The sequence below is a fragment of the Gavia stellata genome, chromosome 8, assembly GCF_030936135.1.
Source record: "Gavia stellata isolate bGavSte3 chromosome 8, bGavSte3.hap2, whole genome shotgun sequence".
Taxonomy (NCBI): domain Eukaryota; kingdom Metazoa; phylum Chordata; class Aves; order Gaviiformes; family Gaviidae; genus Gavia; species Gavia stellata.
In genome coordinates, this window is record NC_082601.1 from 43,827,357 (window position 1) to 43,842,965 (window position 15,609).

Consider the following 15,609-nt stretch of genomic DNA (forward strand, 5'->3'; position numbering starts at 1 on the left):
GCGTCAAAAGAATATTTTCAGGGCTTGCTAGCAATGGCTGTGTCCCTGAAAGCTACTTGGCATTCCTGCGTGCACTGCACCAGAGAAGAACAGAGCTAACGAGGACAGAGAAGTAAAGACCAAAGCCAGATTTTAAATCTTTCTACCATGTTTGTGTCTGAGGAACCGTGGGATTTGTACTGAAGTCACTCAGACATCAACTGAGAGACCTCAGAAAATTGCATGAAATCTTAACTGCCCAGTTCCTTCCTACTCATTCAGCATAGGCACGATGGAGAAAGAGCAGCGCTTAGGAAGAAGGCCACGGGGTCCAACTTCTTTCTGCATGTGGGATTCAGCCATCATGTAGCTTTGAACTCTGCTACATGCAGACTGTACACATGATGCTGTACAGACAGAAAGACATCTAAGGGACAGCATTGTGTGAACTCCTTGCCTGGCACTCAGCCCGCTGCACTTTGGCTAGAGTCACTGCCCTGCAGTGTGCAATGCTCCTGTGCAGTGTCTGGGCTAGTCAGGAGCCCGAGAGCCTCTATTTCCACCTGGCTGCACTGAACTTAAATTAAAAAAAAATCCCAAAGCTCAAAGCAAAGCCTTTTGCATGGGTTAGAAAGAGCCTCACAGAGCATCATGCGGTTTCTATCGAAGCAAGTGGTCAGTTCAGAGTTGCTCAGCATTTGACCCATTTAACACTCCAGCATCCTGTTAACACTGCAGTAATCAACGGGCGGTAACAGGGAGACAAGGGTCTGCCCTGAAAACACGAAAACACTGCAAACCTTAAGCAAAGCACTGAGGCAGCATGCCTTCACCTGCAGATGTGAACCCGAAGTGGCAACATGGCTGGGTCTGCAAGGCAGCAGGGAGGAAGCCAGGGTGTATGTAATACCTGTCCCTCTCCGTGCTCTGCTAACAATACCCAGGCTGGAGCTGGGGTACCTGGCATGAGCAATTGATTTGCTCCTTAAAGTGCCAGGATTGCAACTCTTGACAGCCGTGGGGCCAAGAACAGGGCTCGGTGTAGCTGCCTCCCTGACCTGAACCTGTCTGGCCTGTCTACGACTGCACACATGCATTGGATGTGAACGAAGCTCACTCACATACCCTGCGAAGGGCACCATCTCCATCCAAAGGGTTTGCAGGTGAATTGGCACCAACTCTTGAGATGTTCACGGAGAACTGGAGGAAGCGGAACACTGAGCAGAGAAGTCCAAGGCTCTGTCACATGCCTTATGTGACATCTCATCCAACATGTTCCCTTGCCAGTAGGCAAGTGTGATCATTGCAAATCCTTCTAAATGGTGACAGAAATGTATCATCACGGACCATCCAGTGCGGCGGGTGGAAGGCGCTTTGCCCAAAGGCCCCTGAATCCCTGGGTATCACTTAAAACTTGATCTGCTGGGCCTAGCGCAGATCCTTGCACACCAGGACAACTTTTGCCCATGCTGAGATGGGCGTACTGGCACTTTCACAGGAGGCCCACACCTACCCAGCCACATCACTCCACCTCCCATGTCCTCTGGGGCACAGGTGTAGGGCCTGCACTTGACCTGGCCTGCCTACGTCGTGGCTTGAGGAATTCACCTAAGAGGGAACCCTCGCAGATGCCTCCTCAAGCCACTTCTGTTCTGGTCCCCAGGACTGTCAGGTACCAGCAAACTGTTCTCACCTTGCATCAGGAACAGGAACACCCAGGTGCACTACAGGGAAAGGACCACCAACTTCGTCTTGCTTTGGAGGGCTTTGATGGCCCAAGCCTAGGAGAACATGAGCGCACCACTGCTTGGGTCAGTCCCTCTCCTGCAGTGTTCCTCAGAAACAGGGAGGCTGCAAAGACCCAAACCTTTGAAGATACCTGAGCAGTCACCAGTGTGGCATGGGGAAGTCGCCTCCTTAGGCACAGATCCACAGGACAAAGCTCCTCAGAGGACACTGCAGAGGAGCCTGTGTGGAGAGCTCAGCATCACGGCTGGACATTGTGCTCTCTGCATGGCCAGGTGCAAATAGTCAAAATATTAGTGAGAGATTTTAGATGGGAATAATTATAGCTTTTCTGTTTTCAGATTTCTGAGCATCCTGGGACCAGTTTTCCTTTGTTTCGTATGGAAATGAAGGGACTTCTTTAAAAATGAAATTTGAGATTCTGTATAATACCGAGTTGAAGCTGGGGACTTTCACAAAAATATTCATGGCAAGAGTAGAGATAAAAATTGCAAGAACCGGCAAAACTTTGTCCCCTATAAGCTTTATGCATATCAGCAAATAGTGCATCTACTGTACTTAAACAGGCACAGAAACTCAGACAGACAGGATCTCTAGGAATTCAGGTTGCAGATCTGCCGCTTAACAAGCAAAATGTGATCAAGTAAAGCTACCTGCAGTGAGCAGCAGCCGTCTCCTTTGTACCAGAGGATCCTTACAGCCTTTTTCCTTTAATCCAACATCCTGAGTTAATTGTTAATTAAATACAGCCAGCGTTAGAGAAGCCAAAGCTTTGGGTCCACTACGGTGTCATTTTCCAAATGGTCCCTACCCCCTGCTCTGCCCTCATCACTCCCAAGGAACATCCTGCCCAGTGCTTCAGGTTGGGCTCTGCATTTCAAAGGTCACACAGGCGGGAGAGTTTAGCAAGGGGGTTTTGACTTGATGTATAATAGAGACATGGAACAAGTGAGAAATTAATTGCCGAGTTTGGAGGTCAAAACCTGGTGGCTCCCAGGAATTGGGACAGGGAGAAATAGCAGGGCTGATCCATGCTGGTGCACTAACATGGTGCACTTGTACCTACCTGTGCAGAGAACTCAGAGAGACAGGAAAAGAGCAGGAGATGAAACCCTGGCGCGTCTCCTCATGTAAAGTAACACTATTTCCTGAACTCCTGCCATCCAGAGGGAATGAACAGGGTTGCACACATCCCCCCTCCCACTCCTGAGCCTTGTGCACGCTCCCCCGGACCTACCACTTTGTGCAGATGACATGAAGCTACTTGTAATGTTTACCTGTCTGACAGGGCAGCTCAGGGCAGACGACCTGTGGATCTGGAAGGAAAACAAACAAGGAAAACTGAGTGATGTGCTGTCACCCCCCTTCACAGCTTGCACAGTCAGCATGGCAGGGCAAGGTCTCTTGCAAGGGGAAAGGACTCCAAAGGACTGCCCCAAAAGGCTGGCCCGTATCTGAGGAAGGATTGTTTATCCAGGGCTACATAAAGGTCAGCCCCCACCATGAATGACCCAATTTACGAGCTATTGGCCAACCTGCTGGGACAGTGTCTCTGCAATCATTGCAACGCACCGTATATGCCCCCCCCAAAAAAAACCCTGGGGCTAGAAAACTCCAGTTTCCATAAGCAGTGCAAGGACAGGTACAGACCTGGGCAGAGGACGTCCTCCATCTTGTCAATGAATTCCTCTGCCACCAAGTCTGAGAAGAGCCTCATCTTCTGGACTCGCTGGGGTTCATTGCAGGCGATGGAGACCAGTGTCTCGCTCTGTTCTGGCTGATCAAACATGTCTCCAATGCCAATGGTGTTGACAACCACATCTCTACCGCAAAGAGCCCCTAGGTTCTTGTCATCATCCCGTGGGTCATAGCGCCCATCCGTGATCACCACAGCAAACACTTGGGCTTTCTCTCGCCTGCTTTCCTTGATGAGCTTGTTGTAGGCAAACTGAAGGGCAGATGGTGTCCAGGTGCCTCCAGCAATCCACTCCAGGCGCTTCACTGCTTCCTTGAAGCTCGACAGTGAATCAATGCGCTCATCATCAAGCTTGATGGCTTCAAAGGTCCCCTCGTGACTGTACTGCACCACCCCAACACGGGCACCTGCCAATGAAGTGTCACGTTACTTGGCTTTGCATCCTCAGTGAAAAGTGGAGAAAGTCAGCAAACTTTCGTATCAGCAAAGAGCTGCCCCATTGGCCTACAACGATGGAAATGGGGAAAAGCAGAAAATGCTGCAAAAATGCTGGACAGATGGATTGCAGCCCAGAGCAGCTACAGAAAACATGGAAGCTAGAGGGATCCAAGACCCTTTTCTTTTCCCTGTGACCCATTCTGTCCCCACACAGTCCAGACCTGTCTGTGACTTGGGGTCCTTGGCAATAGAGCCCAGCCGGCTGACCACGTTGACAACAAAATTTTTCTCCAGGGTGAAATTGGTGTAGCCAATACTCTCTGAGCTGTCTATGACAAACATGATGTCCAGGGCACCGCAGCGCTTCTCACAGTCTGGGTAGAGGGACAGAAGGAGGAAAACACGAAGGTCAGTGGTGGTGGGAACAAGAGCCACCAGGGCAGAAGAGACCATCTATGGGAATATGGATACAGTTAGCACCACACCAAGCATCCACAGCGTTTGTGGTGCTGCCCACAGCTGGCAGCATAGGGAAGATTTTACATACAACTTTCTGTCAACATATATCAAAAGAAACCTTTTTAATCTTGCTGTGTAATACACTCTATCCTATCATCTGGACCATGCACCTCTATATTACAGCTCACAGCTTCTGCGATGGCAGAGCTAAATTTTGGGAGGTAAGCCAGGCTGCCCCTGCAGTGCCACCACACTCAGTGGTGGGCTGGGACTGGGGTGAGCAGGGAAGGACTTCCTGTGGTGTCTCCTCTGCAGGGTGCAGCGCTGTGCAAAGTGGCAAAGAGCCCACCGTGCCGGCAGCTCAGTGCAAAGGGCAGCTCACAGGGCAGAGCTCCCTCAAGGGAGCTCCTGAGGAAGGAGACAGCCTCTGGTGACCCCCTTTCCCCATCCCTCAAGTGGTCGTTCCCCTGCCCTGGGGAGAGGCGATGGTCTGCTCACCACAGCATCCGCACGTCTCTCGCACGTAGGTCATCACGTCGCAGTCCTGCCAGCAAAGGGGTGCAGGGTGAATGCCTCCCTCCCCTTACGCAACATATAGCCCCTCTAAGGGAAAGGCTCCCCTTTCCCTTCCCACCCAGCTGGCCCCCTCCCCTCTTTCCTTGGCTCCTGTGGGAATCTGCCAGGCAGTGTCAGGATCTGACTCCCCGTTTTGTTCTCAGGCTGTGCATGGCAAAGCCACGATTGCCCCAGGAGGAAGAGCACCGGGGGCTGCAGGGCAGTGCTACTTACAGTCAGGCCAGGATCTCCTGGTGGGCCAGGTGTCCCCTGTAAGGAGAGCACAGGGATTTCAGGCACAGCTTTCCCATGAGTTCCCTTTTCGGGAACTAGATGTCAGAGCCATCAAGAACATGGCTTTTTGCAGAGGTCTGCCACGGGAAGTGTAGGAAAGCCTCGTGGGGAGCCAGCAGACACGTTTGGCAGCTGGTGTCCCTTCCAGCAAGTCCTGCTGCGGGGGAACCCGTTGGGCCCGCTGGGCTTTAGAGCATCAAGGAGAAATGGGGATGAGAGGAGGGAGCTGGAGCATCTGCTCAGACACGATGTCATGGTACTGTACCTCGGGGCCTGCTTCACCAGTTGGACCACGTGGTCCGGGTTCCCCTCCTGGGCCAGGATCACCCTGGAGAAGAAACAAGGGTTGAGTATTTCCCCAGCAAGGCTGGCCATGCAGCCGCTGGTGTTCGGGGCTCTGCCTGAGCCCCTCATCAGGCACAGGCCTGCTGAGCGTGGTCACCAGCCTGCCGCAGCTGAGCCTGTGGACACGGGGCAGGCAGGAGAGCAGGCAACGCCATCCCCGGCATGCCTGGCAGAGGTGTGGGAGGGGGATGCTGACCCCATGGGCAGTACGGGAAGTCTGCTTACCGGTTCCCCCTTCTCTCCTTTGGTCCCTTGCACTCCTTTTGGTCCAAGCTCACCTCTTCCTCCCTGCTCAAAGGAAGCAGAAACAGATCCGGCACGGAGCACATCTGGATGTGCTCAGGCAGAGGTACTGCTGCTACGAGCCCATCAAAAACACGCGCCCACCTCGCCCGGGAGAGCACCTCTAAATCAGCAGCTCAGCACAGAGCAAATAAACAGTGTTTACATAGGCATTAACTAAGAATAAAGAAGTTTTGCAAAACATATTTCAGATGGTTTCAAAAAGAGATAGGCTTGGGAGATATATCCAGGCTCCGCAGCTGCAGGGAATAACCAGGGCCTTGGCCACCACCCGGAGGGTCAGGCGACAACTACTCGGCATTTCAGCCATTCAAGAAACAGGCGATGGAGACAAACACACTCACCTTGGGCCCTGGCTGCCCCTTCTCACCCTTGTCACCCTGCAAAAGGAGAGGAGGGAGAGGTCAGTGCCCAACCAGTACCAGCCCTGCACCATGCACGCATACATCTGAAGTCTGCAGTGAGGGGCACAAAGCTGAATGGCAGGTGTAGTTTCAGGCTGATGGTTGGGGTGGTGGGTGCAACCACCTCTTCATCACCGCCATCGAGGCTGGAGTCCCCAGAACCTCTGCCACAAGGCTGATGGAGCCGCGGCCAGGTTCAGTCCCGGTGTTCAACCCCCTCGCCCCCCTTTGCAGGCTCCCTGTTTTTGTGACCCTGATAATTTTTCTTCCTCCTTCCCTCTTCTCCCAGGCTGCTCAACTCCATCAGCAACCTCCACCAAAACAGGCTTCCTCGCGGCATGTATGTCTGTGCTGGATGAGGCATACATACCTGCGGTCCTCTGGGTCCAGGGTAGCTAAAGCCAGGTCTGCCTCTGTCACCCTTTGGTAGAAAAAAAATGACCCGTTAGAAACCAAACCCAGCCTTTCTGACCCGGCGATGCCAGCGACAGCCAGACCAATTTTCATCTTCTCTTGGGGTGAGACAACACCAGGAGCTATGACTTCTGCAACTGGCCCTGAAACATTGGGAACTGCTGTGCGGAGCAAGGCTTCGCAGGGTCTTGGGGATGTCGCATGCCAGGGACACCCCTGAATCTGTGCAGGGTGAGGGGTGTAATCAGAGCTGCCTTGGCCAGAGCAAGACCTACATCTCTGCCCCACAGGGAGGCTCAGGTTTGAGCCATTCTGTTTCCAAGGCACACAAGTTTCTGCAGTGAAAACTGCCTTTTTTTAATAATAAAAAACAAAGCACACCAAAATACCCTTTCAAATGCAGAGTTGTGTTCAGGTACTTCACCTTTGGTCCTGGTGGTCCAGCATCACCTCTTGGGCCCAAGTCACCAGGGTCCCCACGCGATCCCTGCAGGAGTGTTGGGGAGAGCGGAGCGAGTGGGTGAGGATGTTCCCTGCGGCTCCCAGGCCACACGGGGGACCATGCTGGAGAAACCAGCTCTTGAGATGATGCTGCAAGACCATCTCCCCTCCCAATGAGGTTACTGTGACAGTGACTGATTCAGCACTTGGGTTCCCGTACCCTGTGGAGCCACACGGATGTCATGGCACTACTGCCCTGATGGGGTTCTGGACTAACCATAGACCCAGGACAAATGGGCACCTGGGGAGCCCCATCTTTCCTCGCCCCGTGACCAGCTCTGATGTGGTTCCTTCCACATTTTCATGTGAAAATCTGGGACTGGGAGTGATGGAGAAGCAGGGACTCCTGGGTCCTGCAATTCTCCTTGCCCTGGGAAGGGCTGGCCAGGGGCCTCTGGGCCTCCCTGAGAAACGGTCAGGCAGGGTCCCCTTGGGAGAGACACTGCAGCCAGCTTATGTCAGTAGGGCAAGCTCTCACCACAGAGGGAGGACATGGTCACACAGATGCCCCAGGATGACTTACTATCTTGCCCGGTTCTCCCACAAGACCTGAAGGGCCTCGGGGTCCTGGTGGTCCTTGGTCTCCCTGCAAAGCAAAGCAAGACACAAGAATGTACAGAGGCAGGTGTGCATGAAGAGGAAAGCCAGGTGAGCTGCCCCGGACGACAGCAGCGCTCTCCATCCCTCCTGGCTGTCACCAACCCCTGCTTCGTGCTTACCCGTGCTCCTTTGCTTCCAACCTCACCGGGCAGGCCTCGAGGACCCTCTGGACCAGGATCTCCCTGTGAGGAGGGTAAAGATATTGCTGGTCAGGGATGTCTCAAATGCTGTTTGCGTGCATGGCAGTGCTCCTTGGAGCGAGGAGGCATGGTGCTGTTCTCAAATCTGGTGTTTCTTGGCTTGAAACACAGTGTCAAGGCAGTGTGCCCTCTGAACATGTCTCTTAGCCTTGAGCTTTGCTGCCCTTCACCCCGTCTCTGAATCAAGCCCTGGAAGAAGAGGCTGTACCTGCTGCCACCAGGACAGGCATCGGGCACAGTGGGAGAAGAGCACACGTGCAGAGCCCACTGGGATCTGCAATTCCCAGCTCTGGTGTTGGACACTTCATGGCTGGGCAGTAGCATATCACACACACCAGCCCTGTGCATCTTGGGCTTGTTTGCAATGGTCTGGGCAGTTGCTTTACTCACCCTTTCTCCTTTGGCCCCAGGAGTGCCTTTGCTGCCTTTCGTCCCTGGATCTCCACGTCGACCCTTGGCAGACACAGAAAGTCACATAAATGGGATCGGAAGATGGACGCTACCTGTACAGTGACGCCTGGCTGCCCTGCCTTCTCCCTCCTGGCCCAAGAGAAGTCTCCTTGCCCCCTTAGCAAGCATGTGCCTGGCAGCAGGGGAGCAGGGATGCCCATGCTGGCACTGCTTGGGGGACCTTGCCTTTGGCTTTTGGGAAGCCACAGCCAGACTATTCTTTCAGGAGGGTGGTCACAGCAGTGACCACAAACACCAGTGGTTCATTCCCTCAGGGTTAAAGACTCTGCTTTACTTCCAGCTCATCCGGCACTGCTTCCCCCACCACATCTTGCACAAGGACACAAGCCAGCTGGGCTCTGGCCTCTTGGTGCTTGTGGAGCCATGCTGCTGTATTCTGCCAGGGAATGTCATCTCCAACCCACTCCTCAAATTTTGCAGTGCCCCATCATATTAGCTTGGGTCTGCGTGGCACCATCGATGTGATGACATGGGTGCGATTTGATGCTGCCATTTTCAGAGAGCTCTACCGTAACAGCCACCAGATCTTGACTCTGTGAGCTCCTGTGAGAAGCCAGAGGCTTGGGGAACTTGCTAGAATACAGCCGAAGTGTCCCTGGGCATCCACAGAGGCATTTGTCTTTATGTGGGAATATAGGATGTTTCTCTAATGTGAAATGGTTAACATCAGGATTAGGATTATGGAAGTACTGCTCTGTGAAGATGAGGAAGACAAGGAGATCAGTATCTTCACATCTTTTGGGATGCAGAAGGCAGGGCAGGCAGGCTAAACAGGGCAGTTTCTCGGAGCTCATCCATGAAACTGCATCAGGCTCCCATGGTGTGCCCACTGCCCAGAGAGCTATTCAGACACTTACAGGCTCTCCTTTGGGTCCAGGAGGTCCCGTTTCACCTCTGCTTCCCTTACTTCCAGCAGGCCCTTGAGCTCCAGGGTTGCCTGGAAGTCCCTTGGAGAAGAAAAAGAAATACAATTGTCAGAAGAGAGGTCAAGGCACACACACACCCCCCTCCTGTCCTGTGTCAAGCAGTCCACTCTTGGGCAGATGTGTGTGTGAGCACACAGCTTATGCTCCCACACACCTACCATGCCTATGTGTCAAAGCTACATGCACAGGCTCCAGCCTTGGAGCACTGTGATGCTGTGTCACCTTTTCTCCATCAACCAGTGCAAAGGTTGTAGTCAACTCTTGCTGTAAGTCAACTCTTCCTTACAGCATCTGTCCAGCCCTGCCTAAAGCTGGAGGGCTATTTCAGCATCCTCCACTATATCTGAAGTAACTGGCCATCAGGATAGCATACCCTTTGGCTATAAGGTCAAGTGCAGTGGGTAAAGCCGGCGTTGTATCTCTGAGCAATTAATTGTTAAAGTTTACTCACATGAATAAAAACAGCCTGTAAACACTGGCACTGCCACAAACGCTGAGGAAGTCATGAGACTGTGGCAAGGGAAACCACAGCCAAACAGGGCCTTTCTGCTCAGGAGGAGATGGGAAGAGAAGGAAAGATGCAGTGCAATGGATGGGCTAGAAAGGTAAATCCTCCTAAGTCTATTTTGCCTGCTTTTCTCTGCTCTGGACAAACGCTCGCGACCCATTCTCATTTTGCTCTGGGCAGCTGCAGGGATGTTGTGCCGTTCCCTCTCCTGCTGCCCACATGACATTTCCCACTGTGCTGGTGGGGACACGCATGGTGGGAGGGCTTACTCAACCACCCAGGGGCTTGTGCTTTCTCCGTGCTGGTGGGCTAATTTGCAGAATCACCAGGATGCCTTGGCAAGCAGTTATCTTTGTGCTGCAGCTGCCCTATGACTAGCAGTCAATACCTCTCCAGCTCCATGCCACATGGAACAGACCCTAGTAAGACACTGGAGACACCTGAATGCTGCATGAACCTACCGGGCTTCCTTTTTCTCCTGGAGGTCCCGGGGGTCCGCTGCGACCAGGCCGGCCAGGATCTCCCTGAAACAGCCAGAGACCAATGGTCAATGCCTGTGTCATCAGGATGTTGCTGTGCAGCACTGACGTGCATCATGAGAAGCCCAAGGAGCAGGGCCAGCAAGGCTCTTCCCTTGGCTCCTGTGTCTGGTGATGGGATCCAGACCCCAGGCAGACAGAGCCTATGGGCTCCATGAGTAGTGAAGGATTTAAGAACAAATACAGGCAATGGTGTTTAGCTGTCCCCACTGGTGGCCTCTGCCCACACTCTGCTTGCTGTTCAGAGCACTTGTACCTTTATGCCTTCATCTCCTCTTTCACCTTGGTCTCCTGCATCTCCTGGGTAGCCATCAGGGCCCTAGGGAGGGAAAGAACCATACATTTTGCAGTGGCAACAATATGCACTTTCCCTGCAAAATAAATCAACCAGCTTAGAAAGTTGCTTTAGAGACTAAAATAGCTCTTGCTTGTTGCTAGTGTTGATGAAAGGAGCAGCTCCTCCTCTCTATGTGGAGGGGACAGTCACTGGGGTATCCCAGCTTACTTGCCCATGGAAAGAAGGCACAAAAAATTCTGGCAGTGCTCCCTATTCCGGGGATCCCAGGCTTAGGATCAGATCACGTGATCAGTTGGAAAATGGGCCAGTAACCTCTCGTTGGCTGTGTATCTCTGCATACATAACTCATTCAGCAGCTAAAGTTGGGGCGATACATCTGATGTGCCTAGTGAAACAGCAAAGCATTCCTACCTTGTCACCAGGGTCTCCCTTGCAGCCCGGTGGTCCAATTCTCCCCAGCTTGCCCTAGAGAGAGAGCATGCAAAAGCAGACAACAGAGAAGCTGTAAGTGTCTGAAGGGAAAATACAGCTTTTCCTGTTAACAGTTACTGATTTTTAACATCGTCCACTGACCGTACCCGTGATCAGTTAGAGAATAAATAGCAAGTGTATTCCTTAAACAGGAGTGTGGTGTGCAGAGACAAAGGGAGGAGGAGAAAGTAGTTGAAATGCCTCGAGTGGTAGCACGGGTGTTGGTGGGAATTCAGGCACGCTCATCCCACACACCTGCCCTGGATGATGCACACATCCCTTGAGGTTGGATTTGGTAGTCACTCACGTCCGCGGTTGTGCTGGTCCTCTGGCGTGCATCTCGCATCAGAGCAGCTCAGGTTCACAGGAACCATGCTACTTGACAGACGTCATGAGAGCAGTGACCACCTTGCTCTGAGCCCCAAAACGGCTTTACTGGCAGCGCTTAGAGAGCTCACCCCAGCTAGAGAGCAGTGGTGACTGAAGGACTTTTGCGTTTTAGACCTTTCCTGCAGAAAAGGACCTGGGGGTGTTGATTGACAGCCGGCTGAAGATGAGCCAGCAGTGTGCCCAAGTGGCCAAGAAGGTCAATAGCATCCTGGCCTCTATCAGAAACAGTGTGGCTAGCAGGAGTAGGGAAGGGATCGTGCCCCTGTACTCGGCGCTGGTGAGGCCGCACCTGGAGTCCTGTGTTCAGTTTTGGGCCCTTCACTACAAGAAGGACATTGAGGTGCTGGAGCGTGTCCAGAGAAGGGCGACGAAGCTGGTGAGGGGTCTGGAGCACAAGTCTGATGAGGAGCGGCTGAGGGAACTGGGGTTGTTCAGTCTGGAGAAGAGGAGGCTGAGGGGAGACCTTATCACTCTCTACAATTACCTGAAAGGGGGTTGCAGAGAGGTGGGTGTTGGTCTTTTCTCCCAAGTGACGAGTGACAGGACAAGAGGAAATGGCCTCAAGTTGTGCCAGGGGAGGTTTAGACTCGATATTAGGAAAAATTTCTTTACTGAGAGAGTGGTGAAGCATTGGAACAGGCTGCCCAGGGAAGTGGTGGAGTCACCATCCCTGGAGGTGTTCAAGGAATGTGTGGATGAGGCATTGTGGGAGATGGTTTAATGGGCATGGCGGTGTTAGTTGATGGTTGGACTTGATGATCCTACAGATCTTTTCCAACCTTAGTGATTCTGTGTGATTCTGTGATTCTGTGATTCTGTGATTCAGCAAGCATTTTAGGAGTGGGAAGAATCACAGAATCATTAAGGTTGGAAAGAATTTGTATTATCTCACAAATGGCTGTGTATACGAGAAAGTGCAGAGCAAACCCAATGTGTGTTAGCCAGCGGACAAAGCCAGCTGAAATAATCTCAAATTAGGCTATCCTGCTGCGGTACCTCTGCATGTCATGCAGGTCTAAGGGAGGTCATGGCCCTCTACGCTCACCATAGAGGGGACAGACTATTTCAGGGACTTTGTCACAAGGTACTTGAACCTGGCTTTAGGGCTTTAATATTCAGAACAAGCAGTAGCTTAGAGATGAAATTTCAGATTCTGTGATGAACTGCCTTGAAAATCAAATTTCTGCAAAACTTTCTGTGTACATGCCCTGTAGGGGTCACTAACACTCAAGATGAGATCTCTACACCCAGATGATCCGGCCCTATCACCTCCTGCAGCGGGAGCACAGCCCTGGCTACACATCTAGTTCCGGAAGAGAGCTTGCTGATGAAGGGATAGCACCTCTGTGACCTGAATTAATTCATCTCTAGCTAGCTCACATATTTCTACAGGACATGCAGAATAATGTGCAAGTAAGGTCACAGAAACCTCAGTCAGAACAAAAAGCTAGTGTGTGGGATGGGAGAAACTAAACAACCTGTGGAGACAAGGGTGGGTAAAGAAATGAAGCAGCAGCAGCAACATTACAGGGCCCTCCTAAGTGGTGTTACCTTCTGTCCATCGGTGCCGTTCCTGCCTGCCAAACCAGCAGCACCCTGGGATCAAGGGGAAAAAAAGAGGGATCAGTGATCTGTTAACATACACTCAAGGGTTGGTAGCTGGAACAACATGCAAGTTAGAAAATGTCCTTTCTTACCCTCCGTCCATCGGATCCGATCTCGCCCTGGGGAAAGAAGAGGACAGGAGTCAGCCGCTCTGCCTACATTGCCTCCCACCCATTTACATCGTAAAAACATCACCACTTCACAAGACCATGAACAATGCCTGAAGGAGGAGACAGGCTTTGGGATGGCCCTGGAAATCCCTCCCCATGTCCGCAATTACATATTAATAGGGTTGTTATTCTCCCCATTACAGCTAAATTCTCCCTCTTTGCAACAGAAAGGTGCCCTTCCCACCCCACAAGAGCCCAGATATGCCATTTGGTCTCTTCTTTCTCACCTTCTCTCCTTTCAGCCCTGGGACTCCCTAGACAAAAAGAAGATAAGAAAAACCCTGTGTTAGTGCCTGGGGATCAGCAGGAGCTGAGGCAGAGGAGCACCGGGGGTCTGGGGTGGGAAACGGGCAGGTAAGAGGGAAAAGCAGCGCTCCCCCTGCTTTACCAAAAATCAACGAATGCAAAGAGCTCAGTCATTGGCTATGGGATTCTTACCTTGGGACCAGGGTATCCGATTGGACCTTCAATACCTGGGTCACCCTTAAGGGAAGAAGACATGGAGTTAGTTCAAGCGCGGCAGAGATGCGGCCCCAGCTAACGCAGGGACAGCACTGCTGGCTGTGGCGGCAGGGGACTTCCCACAACTTACCTGTCGTCCCTTCAGCCCAGGAGACCCTGGCTCACCCATGTTCCCCTTTGCACCCTAAGGAAAGAAAAAAACCAACATAAGTCCGGGCTTGGTGCTGACTGTGAGAAAATGGCAATTTCTGGGAGCATCAGGCTCACTGCGGCTGCTCCTACAGAGCTTGGGGCAGCGTGCTAGCGGAGCAGGACCTGCTTTATTCTGGGGAAGCTGGGGAAAGGCTGTATGGGGAGGGCAGCACACAGAGCTGGGCAGGAGAGTGGGACACCCTGCACAGGTGAGAGCTCTGCTCTTGAGGGTGGGAGAATTGAAGACAACTGCTGCCTCACTCCTGTTGTCCTCAGGTGCTGAAGGTGCTGGCTGTGTCTGGCACGGCCAATGCCGGATGCCTCTCTGCACTGCTGTCAATGCATCAGCCTTGGCATGGACATGAGGAGACCCCGGTGCTGGCTGTGTGCTCCATTCACTGCAGCACGGCAGTCTCCCAGGGCAAAGTCAGATGCTGGGGAATTATTTCCCACCTGGATGTTATGCCTGTGAACGCTGCTGCAGCTGAGGGGAGATCTAGGGCATCCTGCAGTGTCCGTGGCAGGCATGGGCACTATTCTCTTCCCACAGGTTAGGGCAACTTACCTTCTGCCCTCGGTATCCCTTGGGACCAGGCGGACCTGCAATCTCCAGGCAGCTCATCTTGTAGCACTGAAATACAAATTAAACAGGAGGTGTAACCGCTGTGCTGCAGCGCGCCGGCTGCTTCACGTGCTGAGCCAGCATGCACCTGAAGCTCAGCTCTGCACCATGGCTCTCCACGCACTTTCCCCCATGACCACAGTGCTAAAATCTACTATGGCTCCAGCTGGGTCAGAGTTGCGGCAGCAACAAGCATGCAGAAAAACGCTGCCTGTCACATTCATTATGGCTTGGCTCTGGGCTCAAACTGAAAGAACAGGACTGCTAAGTGTCAGGCGAGGTGGTGTGGGCTTGCTCTTTTGGGGCCATCAGGGGATGTGCATGCCCTTTGGAGCATCGCTCTGCACACTCCCCCCTACGTATGCCAAACCCTGTCCATGTGATACCAGCAGGGCAGGAGCTTCAGCTTGCAGAGCACCTACAAAACACGCCTCCAAAGTGATAAAATGAGCCTATTCAATAGACCTGAATTCATTGCAGATGAGGGGGAGGCAGAAAGTGAAGACTCCAGTATGCCATTTTAACCACTGGGTAAGGGGATGGATCCCCAGGTTCTGCGCTGATCCACAGGTGGGCAGAGAGCTATCCCGTGCAGCTTGCTGCAAAATCCAGCCTGCTACTTTGGGGTACGAGCTGGTCTTCTGTAAGTGAGGCAACTTAAACCTGTGTCATGTGGCAATGGCATAAAGATGCTGCTCACTCACCTCTCCATAGGCTTCGTGTTTCTGCAAAGGAGAAAACAGGATGAACAGAATCAGTTAAGGTGGTCAGCCCCAAGAGAAAAACAGCATTACACCATTGGGGAACAGAAATCAGAGATGCTGGAGACTCTGTTTGGCCCATAAGTGCTGAAAGGACGTAGAAAAGGAAGAGAAACAAAATGGAGGCTTTTCCCTGCTAGAGATGCTCTCTAGAGCCCTGCCAAAACCCACCGCGGGGCCACTCAGAAAGCTTCCCCCTCATCCATGTGCTGCATCTCTTGTCCCCTCCATTATATTCCCTGCACCTCAGGTGGCACTCC

At 52.5% G+C, this 15,609-nt stretch overlaps 1 protein-coding gene across 1 annotated transcript in view; it reads right to left on the minus strand.

Annotated features, from left to right (window-relative positions):
• The window catches only part of COL6A2 (collagen type VI alpha 2 chain), a 29,759-nt gene that overhangs the window by 7,510 nt on the left and 6,640 nt on the right, over positions 1-15,609 (minus strand). Inside the window, exons 4-27 of the mRNA XM_059820306.1 lie at positions 15,293-15,313; positions 14,532-14,597; positions 13,905-13,958; positions 13,751-13,795; positions 13,540-13,566; positions 13,235-13,261; positions 13,089-13,133; positions 11,088-11,141; positions 10,635-10,697; positions 10,301-10,363; positions 9,263-9,352; positions 8,325-8,387; positions 7,854-7,916; positions 7,658-7,720; positions 7,058-7,120; positions 6,590-6,640; positions 6,160-6,195; positions 5,738-5,800; positions 5,433-5,495; positions 5,108-5,143; positions 4,817-4,862; positions 4,081-4,233; positions 3,376-3,828; positions 3,003-3,041 (exon numbers count right to left, since the gene is read on the minus strand). Coding sequence (XP_059676289.1) covers positions 3,003-3,041; positions 3,376-3,828; positions 4,081-4,233; positions 4,817-4,862; positions 5,108-5,143; positions 5,433-5,495; positions 5,738-5,800; positions 6,160-6,195; positions 6,590-6,640; positions 7,058-7,120; positions 7,658-7,720; positions 7,854-7,916; positions 8,325-8,387; positions 9,263-9,352; positions 10,301-10,363; positions 10,635-10,697; positions 11,088-11,141; positions 13,089-13,133; positions 13,235-13,261; positions 13,540-13,566; positions 13,751-13,795; positions 13,905-13,958; positions 14,532-14,597; positions 15,293-15,313 — 1,747 coding nt within the window. The remainder of the gene's footprint in view (positions 1-3,002; positions 3,042-3,375; positions 3,829-4,080; positions 4,234-4,816; positions 4,863-5,107; positions 5,144-5,432; positions 5,496-5,737; positions 5,801-6,159; positions 6,196-6,589; positions 6,641-7,057; positions 7,121-7,657; positions 7,721-7,853; positions 7,917-8,324; positions 8,388-9,262; positions 9,353-10,300; positions 10,364-10,634; positions 10,698-11,087; positions 11,142-13,088; positions 13,134-13,234; positions 13,262-13,539; positions 13,567-13,750; positions 13,796-13,904; positions 13,959-14,531; positions 14,598-15,292; positions 15,314-15,609) is intronic.